Source organism: Pygocentrus nattereri, chromosome 26 (genome assembly GCF_015220715.1).
Source record: "Pygocentrus nattereri isolate fPygNat1 chromosome 26, fPygNat1.pri, whole genome shotgun sequence".
Taxonomy (NCBI): domain Eukaryota; kingdom Metazoa; phylum Chordata; class Actinopteri; order Characiformes; family Serrasalmidae; genus Pygocentrus; species Pygocentrus nattereri.
The window spans coordinates 337,501-347,500 of NC_051236.1; the positions used below are offsets into that span (position 1 = coordinate 337,501).

General features: G+C 40.0%; 1 protein-coding gene across 4 annotated transcripts in view; it reads right to left on the reverse strand.

The window, feature by feature from the left end:
* sema3fa (sema domain, immunoglobulin domain (Ig), short basic domain, secreted, (semaphorin) 3Fa) overlaps positions 1 to 10,000 on the reverse strand; it is a 149,260-nt gene that overhangs the window by 14,255 nt on the left and 125,005 nt on the right. For all 4 annotated transcript variants that reach the window (XM_017683706.2, XM_037535167.1, XM_037535166.1 and 1 more), the window contains 3 exons: positions 7,916 to 8,055; positions 6,102 to 6,216; positions 1,520 to 1,589 (listed from right to left, as the gene is read on the reverse strand). In XM_017683706.2, the coding sequence (XP_017539195.1) occupies positions 1,520 to 1,589; positions 6,102 to 6,216; positions 7,916 to 8,055 (325 nt within the window). The remainder of the gene's footprint in view (positions 1 to 1,519; positions 1,590 to 6,101; positions 6,217 to 7,915; positions 8,056 to 10,000) is intronic.

The following is a 10,000-nucleotide window of genomic DNA, read 5'->3' on the forward strand; positions in this document are numbered from 1 at the left end:
TTTTGGTCATGCATTTGTCCTGCAAATGTACAAAAACCCACACAAACACACACTCACTCTCCGCTGGCACAGCCCTGTATATTTACACTGGACGCTTGGCATGCGAACCTTCTCTAAAATGTCTACGGCTCCTTTCCGAGGCCTCAGTGGCTGTGAGCGATTTCCGTGAATTCAGATGCCGTTTATTAGTCTGATCGCTGCAGTATAACATACAAAACTATCACGTCTCTCTTCCTCTCACTGACAGGCGAGACTGCTGTGAAGTCTGCCAAGTAACAGTACATTGGGAACAGTGTTCAGCTGCATTAAATCTGTTGTCCTGCAGGAATACGCAGCCAGGAGAGTGGAAACTCCATTCAAACTGCAGTCAGACTGCAATGCCCATCTGACAAACCTAATCACAGAGCAGTGCTATTGAAACTGAATTGACCAATACAGACCCCACCCACAAGTGTGTCCTTTGGTTGAACACGTTTAATTTCATGTGAACAATTCTCAGTTGGAACGTTTCTCTACAGTGGAGCATTTCATAACTGTTTATATCCTAACCTTGTAATTATGCAGATATTTTGAAAGATTTTTGGAATTTTTCTTCAAATGTCACACTGATAGCATAGATCAGGTTTATTGTTTTGGGTGTGTAATATAGATTTTTAGGGGGGAATCTGACTAACAGGCTGAGCATGTTGTTTTTGAGTTTCAGCTATTTCAAAGCTAGCTAGCTTGGTTAACATTGTAGCATATACCAACGGGTTCAGACAAGTGATACACACACACACACACACACACACACATATACATACATACATATATATAATATATAATTGAAATGTAGGAGGATCGAGCCCATGACCCTTCTGTTAGGAGCCAGGAGCCAAACCAAGAGCTCCCCAAGACTGAATCCAAAAAGCTCCCTTCTTTATTCTTACCCTTGCATCTTCCTGAACATGAAGAGTGAGACAAACTCAAGAGACTTTTCTTTCTTTTTTCCCCCCTTTTTTATACTTACGCAGGACAACAATTTCAGAAAAGCAAAGACTCGAAACTTGAGGCAGATACCAAGGTTACCGGCTAAGGCAGAGCAACATGCATGTGTTACGTGAACTCAGGACTGAGCAGTGAGCAGCGTGTGAGCACCCCTTGAGCAGGGCGCCCAGAGCTGCTACTGCTCAGCCCTAATTACTCAGTCCTGGCTCTCTAGCCCCTCCTACTGGCTGGATGGTGGCCTAGCAGGTTGCCTGGATATTACACACATGTAATTCAACTATGTAGTAGATTAATACACATATACATACAATGATCAACCAATACGTCAATCAATAATTTTCTCCAAATGTAGGTATTGTGGTATAAACGGAATTGTGCGCTACAGTTTAAGTTGAATGGGATTTTTCCAGGGTTCTGTAAAGCTTGTCCAACTTATTAACAGTTAATAGTACATACTTAAAAAGTACATACTTGTGGGCAGAGCGTGGACAGGCCAATTAGCATCCATATATTCACTGAAGAGGACGCTTACCCAGATACGGAGAAAACTCCATAGATGACAGGGTTCTTGGTATCTTGAGTCTTCTGGATGAACACGTCTCCTACAAAGCACAGAAACGTAATGTAAGGAAGACACAAATCTTAGATTGTAGTTCTTAATGATCAGACATGGCTGAGCGGAGCGCTACACTGCCAAACGTTACTTAGGAAAACAGCCAAGGAACAAAAGTGCAATGGAACCAAAAAAGGCTTCTAGTAATGTTCTTACAGGCCAACTTAATGTCTCTCTCCCTCTTATCTCTATCCCTCTCTCTCTATCTCTCTCCACCACACACATTCACATTTGTAATTCTGTCCATGTGCAGTAATGTTTGGTCTGCATCTAAACCAACTGCAATTTTTAATTCTTTAACCTAAAGTAAATCTTGTGGCTTTTTACTTTCTTAAATAAAAGCGTTTTTCAACAACAAATGTCCCCACAATGTCAACATTTCCTATTTTCCACATACCTCGGAACACTGGGTCCAAAAAGACTTAATACATGGCCACATGTACACAACCCAGTAAATTAGCCTCAAAAGGCTAGTCACAGTCCTGAGCCAAAATGGAAAAAAATGATTATAAGACGAGAGGGAGAAATAAAGTACGGCAGTGTTGGAAACACATGCAGCAGAGGGAAACATTAGAAACAGGGCAAAGACCAAACCAGAGCAGGAAAAAAGATTTCAGAGAAAAAATGAATGTCCAAAAGTTTCTGTACACCTGCTCATCCAGCATTTCTTCTAAAAATCAAGGGCATGAATAAGGGGCTTGCCCCCCTTTGCTGCAGTAACAGTCTCTACTCTTCTGATAAGGCTTTACACGAGATGTTGGAACATTGCTGTGAGGATTTGATTGCATTCAGTCACAAGAGCATTAGAGCGGACAGGTACTGATGTTGGATGATCAGTTCTGGAACTCCAACTCATCCCAAAAGTATTGGATGGAGCTCCATCACTTGAGAGAACATAGTTCCACTGCTCCTCAGCCCAACTGACACATGCATTAGGCATGGTGACCTTAGGCTCACGTGAGGCTGCTGTAGAGTCTTATTCTATTGGTAATACTTTTCTATGTAGATAACACAATGGGTGGACCTTGAAGCAGCTAAATCCACGGATTAGAAGGTCTACATTCCTGACTGCACAGGTTAGCTTATACATCGGAAGTCACTGTTATTGCCAATGATAACAATATCATAACTGAAGTGGAGCGCAGATTCCTTCAATCATTACACATTTTATTTGTAAGTTGAAGAGGAGCTATTTACTTAGAATTTGATGAAAAGTTATTGGCTTGGTTTGCAGAAAGAAAGCTCATCTTTTACATATATGCTATGTTTTCATCATTGCTATTACACGTTTAATTACATAATTACATTTAAACAGTACAGCAAAAAATAACAGCCCTGCACTTTTAGGGGTTAAAAATACAAGACCCGAGGGCAAAAACTACAGGCCCCTTCCAGGAGGCCAACATTTCATTGCGAAAGCAAACAGCCATAAAATCTTCACTGGCCTTGAGAGGACATGAGAAAACATGAGGTCAAACGGTCTTTTCAGGAGTGAACTCCTTCCACAAGATGACGACGAAAGAAGAAACGAGGTGAGAAGACCAGCCACTGCAGTATTTCTTCTCTTGCTGTTTGATCTTGTAGCTAAAGGTACCAAAAAGGATTTACTTATGCTAGAAGAATGATTTTTGGTTACCTAGTGAACCTTTCACTGAACGAGTTTGTAAGAACTATATTTGTAGATGTGTTGGTATAAAAGACCTTTTTAAAGTTTAAAAAACCTCCACATAATGTAAAAGATCTAGATTACAGTGCTAAATCCGAGACCACCCTTCATGTATTTAATTCATTTTCAGTGTATATTTCTGAGATCAGATATGAGAAAATCCAGTTGCATAAAGAAGGAGGATGTAAAAAAGAAGTGAAAAAACAGGAGTTTCCAAAACTGGAGTTCAAAAATGGATGAAAAACTACAGAGGAAATGAGACTCCTAACAACCACCTGGAAGACCTGGTAGACACCAAAACTGCCCCATCAGATAAACAGCACTTAAAGTGCTTTCATGTTTGAGAGAGAGGAGAAAATCAAGCAGCTTCAGATCTGAAAACATCCACAGGTGTTTTCCACAGGTGTCATTGTGAGAAGATGACTCAGCACTGTGGGTCTGAAAGGACGTGTAGCTGTCAAGAAGCCTTACTGAGAAAAGGTAGACAAGAATATTTGCCACTCCAACAAATAAGCAGCTGATGTCCTCAGAACAAAGTTCAGACTTTAATGTCACTGAACGTGTCTGGGATCACTTGTCAACCAACTTCTAAGACTGAACTTTGGAGGTGTGGAAAAACATTCCTGCAGAAAAACTGATAGTAGGTAGAGAGAGGGAGAGCGGACACATCAAATACTGAAAAACGGATGTATTTAGTTGTCGAGGCATCTGTAAAGCATATATTTTCTGCTTTTTCCTGATGCTGAAAAACAAATAACTTTCACTTAACGGCTGCTTTGACAGGAAACTAAATTCACTGGCTTTGCAAAGGATCATACAAGACCCATTTAGGAACCTTTATCTTTAAGAGTGTCCATGGGATGTTGAGGGGACGCGTATGAAGGGGCCGCTCGGCTGCTTTGAAAGCCAGCAGGAGCAATAAAACTCCAGCCTTCACACATTTGTATTCATTTGTGGCTGAGACCGTTGTTGTTGCCGGTTTTATTGCCCAATCCTGTTATATCCTGTCAATCAAGCGCTGCGCACTGGGCAAAACTCCATTATCTTTTGGCAAGCCTTGCTACATGCGGGTGAACACATACACAGATTCACATACTGACACACTCACAAACACATACAGACTCAAAAGTGCATGCTTTGGCATGTTTACATCCAGTTTTCTGATGCCTTCACTATTCTGATTGCGTCCAATTTCCTGGAGTATATTTCACCATTCAGAGTTTACGTTTTAGCTGAATGAATGTTGTCCAGGAGATTTCTGTTTGACATTAAAAACTCATTCTGGCCTGATGTTTCACTTGCACCCCTCCAGCTCTTAACCCCATGGAACACATCTATTCTGAGGTAGACAGAAAGCCCAAAAAAAAAGAACCAAAAGGACTTTTTTCCAAGTCCTCTGGAGAGCAATAGTGCTCATACTGAACTCCAGCGCTTTGCACAGAAGAGCTGGAGCAGCCTCTCGGCTCTGGCCTCGGTTCCTCAGAGAGCTGTTAATTCACGCTAAAGCTTGATCCAGGTATTTCACATATATATGAAGTCAGTCCACGCCAGAGCCACTAATGGAGTTTGCGTTTTAGAAGTCAGGTCCAGAGATTGAGGTCACTTGTGGGTGTTCTGCTGAAGTCCTTATGATATGAAACGCCTCTTTCAGAGCTCCACAACGCAGAAGGAAATTGAGCCTGAAAAATGATGATTATCTCTGAGCTGACAATGTGAAAATGAGTAAATAGCCAAGATGTGTGATTTTACAGCAATAGCACTATTTGGTGTTGAAAGTTATGAGGGCAGATTTAGGCACTAATTATCCACTTTGTGCTGGTGGAGAACTTTCACACAAATGAACACAGGCACAACTTCAGTGACGCTTGGCACTGGGCAGCGGTTGGCAACCCAAATGTTTAGAAGAGCCATTTTGTCATTTCAATAAAATTCAAACCACCCTGAGCGCCACAACATTGTTATGTCCATTTTACCGTCTTGGCTGTAAATATGTCTCAGTGTGTGCTGACGTGCTTTAAGCTTTAGCTCAGCTGTAGTCACTTTTCTCGCATCTCCAACAGGAATCTTTTCCTCAAAAGTAGATTAGGTTCTCAAGCATCTCTCAATGTTTGACATTTTATGAGGCTGTAGTTGCTTCTCATTTTTCAGCTTCTTGTTTGAATTTTCTTATTCCACCTTAAATGGTGCCTGAGGCACCAGAATGTAGCTGCTGCAGTACTTCAGATGGAATGGGACAAATCAAAGGAGAAACAAACTTTTTTAGAGTTTGACAGTTTCTTGTTGCAGATTAAGCACATCAGGAAAGCAGAAAACTGGATGCTTATAAATGCAAACAAGTCAATTTGACTTGAAAATTTGACAAATTATTGATGTTTGTCTTAAAATCTTTCCCTTTGCCTTTCCTTAGCTACTAGCTAGGTGGGACTGTTGTCTGCATTGCTACATGGCCAGCAGTCTGCGCACCAACCTTCAGGGTTGGTGTTGAAACCTCTGGTGTTTATGAGCATTTATTGTTAAATCTGTGTTAGAACAGCTGTGAAGACTCAACGGAGCAGTAAAGGAGCCGGATGTTGTCGACTCCTGTCATAAGCTCATGTGCGGCTGCTCTCATTCTCTGTTCAAAGCATTTGTGGGGAAATTATTTAAACAAGCTGTGTGTGATAGGTGCACCTTAAAGTAGCTAAAACAGCACACTTTACTACCTTTTGGGATGAAGCGTCCGATATGAGCAAGGCCTTGATCTTAAATAAATACTACAGCCCTAATAAAACAAGAGTTTAGTGACCTTCAATAGTGATGTAATCACTAAACTGAAAGGAGGCAGGAAAGACTCACGGAGCTCGTCGAAGTGTGTCTCAATGCCATCAGCCCCTGTTACAGAACAGATGAGTCGAGCCTTCAGGAAGGTGCTCCATTTGTTAACCAGACAGCAGTGACCTCCGTCATCATTCTGCAGAGAAAGGAATCAAATTTTATGATCAGTTCAAGTTCAATGAAATTTCATTCTGAAGCTTCCTGAGTATCATGATTAGAGCTCAGACAGAAACATGAGCTCAAAAGACATTCTGAGTCCTGATAACCCTGGAAGGCCCTTAGCAAAACATACGGCATGATCGCACAGGGAAATGTATGTAAAGGCGTCTATATGGAAATATAAGCGCAAAAAGGATTATGAGTCTAAAAGGCGGCTATAAGTTAAACAAATGTAAAATTGCTGTCCAAAAAAATATTTTTTTTCTGTTTTTCATTTTTCTACATTTTTCTAGCACAGTAGCTGCAATTTACATTGAACAAAAAATTCATGATGAACGGACTGATAGAAATGCTCCAAAATAAATGGAATAAAATCAATTTACATTCAATTAAATACAAAATAAAGAACATTTTATGTACAAAGTGCTTTTGAAATTGTTAGAATGCAAGAATGTCTGTTTGAATTTAATATCAAAGATTTGTCATATTAAAAATATGTGAGAGGTTAAAATCAAGGTATTTGTGACATGATAACCTATCTGTCATAATGTTGCTGCCGAAAATAAATAAATAAATAAAAATAATGTCTAAAATGTTCACTTTACAGGAGAGCAATTATCGTAGCATTTGTCTCGTAACATACTGAGCTATTCTGCTGATTTTCTGCAAATGTTTGGGCACCCCTGGTCAAATGACATGTTCTGATGAGTTTCTAAGTGAAAAATGAAGCTAATCCTTCACAGAGAACACACTTATGCACATTTTAATACACAACTAATTCACTGAATTTTATATATTTGGAAAAGATTAAAACAAAAATTCTGCCCTGTGCAAAGGTTACGACACACATTATATCAAACTCAGCACATAAACGGAAATTGCGCACTAAAAGATGCAGAGACATCCGTAAGTATATTCTCTGTTTGTTTACATATTTTCAATGAACCATGTAATTTCAAACTGTTGCATGTCTGTGTCAGGTGTATAATATTCACATGCCTTTTTAAAATCTCATTAACGGGTATGGCAAGTTATATTATATAGTATGTAAATATTCGCTGTTAGTCAAGCACACATCTGTAAACCCACAGTGCTGTTTATATCTCGTGTGTCTTGTAATTATGGCACTGATATATGGATATGATTTGTACATGTCAGTTGCTGCTGCTGCAGTTTCCTTCAAGATTAATAAAGTTTGTCTAGTAATTTGCTTCTATTTAAACTTTATTTAATAATTAGCTCATAAAAAAACTAGACAAAGGGCTTTATATAGGACTCTCTCCCGCTCCGTGTACTATTTGTGTGGGCTGCACTGGCTGGGTGGGGGGTGGGGGGTATGGTTGTAAACATTGCCTCCGAGCACTGCTCAGACCCATCTGCTGTGGATGGCAGCCAACTCCAATAATGAGACATGGCAATGCCCAGTGACCAGCAGCCAACAACTACCCACACGTTACAAACATTCATCCGCTCTTATTCAGGCTGAAAAGAATACATTTACTGGAGAGGAAGAACTGCTATTAAAAACGGCAGCAGGGGACAATGATGGGTAACCGTGCAATGCTGCAATGTAGCGTTTCAGTTGAATTGGGAAGTGAATATTGTGATCTGGGCTATTTTGTCTATTCACAGCTATAATAGTGGCTACAGGTACAGAGCATGCATGTGTCTCTCACCAGACAGATCCTTCCAATTCTGGACTGAGCCATCGGAGTCTGGCCCATCTCAGAAGCCTTCTCACGGAAGAAAAAGTACAGCTTGTCATCATTTTTCTCAGCGCTGTCTGGTATGAGCTGCGCATGGACAAACGTGGGATCTGCGAGATGCAAACGTGAAAGAAAAAAGAGACAAAATGAAAAGAAACAAAGAGCTTATGACCAAAATCTGATATATTAAAATTACATAATGTGCATGCTCACTGGCCACTTTATTGGAAACACCAACATTGTAGCTCCACCTGTAGGTCTACAGTTGCAATGGGAATATCAACACACAAAATTTGAAATTCAATTTCATACGATATGGCTGTGTCCTAATACAAGATAAAATAAAATAAAAATTAATCCCACAATGGGGAAATTCACCTGTGCATTTAACCCATCGGTGGAGTGTAACACCCAGATACACACTAGGGGGCAGTGAGCACACTTGCCCAGAGTAGTGGGCCGCCCTATCCACAGCACCCGGGGAGCAGTCGGGGTTAGGTGCCTTACGTAATCAAACCGGCAACCTTCTGGTCACAAGGCTGGTTCCCTAACCTCCAGCCCATATATATAATATAGCAACGCTGGCAGCTTACAGGCATTCACAGCAGGGGTGTAACAACGCACACATTATTTAGGATTTTCAATTTTTAATATTTTATAAAAGTTATATACAACACAAATTAGTTATTTAAAAGCTCAGATAAATAAAAGTTCAGTGCAACTGCTGCTCCACCCAAAAATCACAACCCCTAGAAATTTTATTTTGTATGTAATTATGTAAAGACCAGTCTTTTGAGCATGAATATGCATGACATAAGCCCCACCTCTTTACTCCAGTAAGAAACCTGAATGTTTCTGGTTGATGGTCCTCTCAACAACGCCATGTCTGATACACTTGTACCAGCACCACACACACTACTATGTCAGTGTCACTGCTGTGCTGATAATGGACCCCCACCCAAGTAGCCAGAAACTGACCAATGATTATAGTGGACACCTACTGTATTTAGTGGACCTATAAGGTAGATGGAGCTCATAAAGTAGCCAGTGAGTGGACATACAGAGTAAGTGTTTGTAACGAAGCTGAGAGTGAGGGCACAGCATCATCAGGTAGACAGGTCACATGGTGAACTTCTGCGGAAGCCTTCAAATGAATACTATGAACTATAGATTTCACTACAGACCCCGTGACCAAAGAGATTATGGTACAGGCATTATATTATCATCATGCAACGTGGCCACTAATCATTGTCAATTCATCAAGGAGCTACTTTTTTATTGATGTCAAATCAATAAAGCAATCAAATACTTATGACAGTCTATACTAATGAACATTCCCATGTACACTCTTAAAAAAGATGGTTCTTCAAGGGTCTTCAGTAAAGAAAATGCTTATACAAAGAACAATAAACACTCAAAGAACCCTTTGCATGATTAAAGTGTTCTTTGCATTGCAAAAGTGTTCTTCAGACTGTTGGAGAATGTGTTGTGAAGGGTTCTTTGCATGGTGAAAGGGAGAATGGTTCTATATGGAACCTTTTTGAAAAGGGTTTTACACCATAAAGGTTCTTCTATTGCTATGATGTCAAACTTGTTGCAACAGACAAACCCTGTTTGGTGTTCTATAAAACCCTTTTCTATATTGAACCACATAAAACATATCATCTATCAATCTATCAATCTTAAGAACCCTTTCATGATGCAAAGAACCCTTTAATCATGCAAAGCGTTCTTTGAGTGTTCATGAATCTTTAAAGAACCATTTTCTTTACTAAAGAACCATGTTTTTTCAAGTGTGCAGGGCTGGGTATCCAAATGTGATACTGTCATGGTACCAACCAAATTACTTCAGTACTACCAAGTAGCAAAAAATTCAATCAATACCAAATTTCAACACCTAAGTAACATCCATGAACTATGAGCTTGTTCCAAAATCTAGTCTGCTGATTGGCTGTGTAAAACATGTTCTCAACTTCAGTGATTCTTTAGATCTGCAGACCATTGCAGTTGGTAAACATACCCACTTCCACTACCTCACCCGTTTTCAGGTTTTAA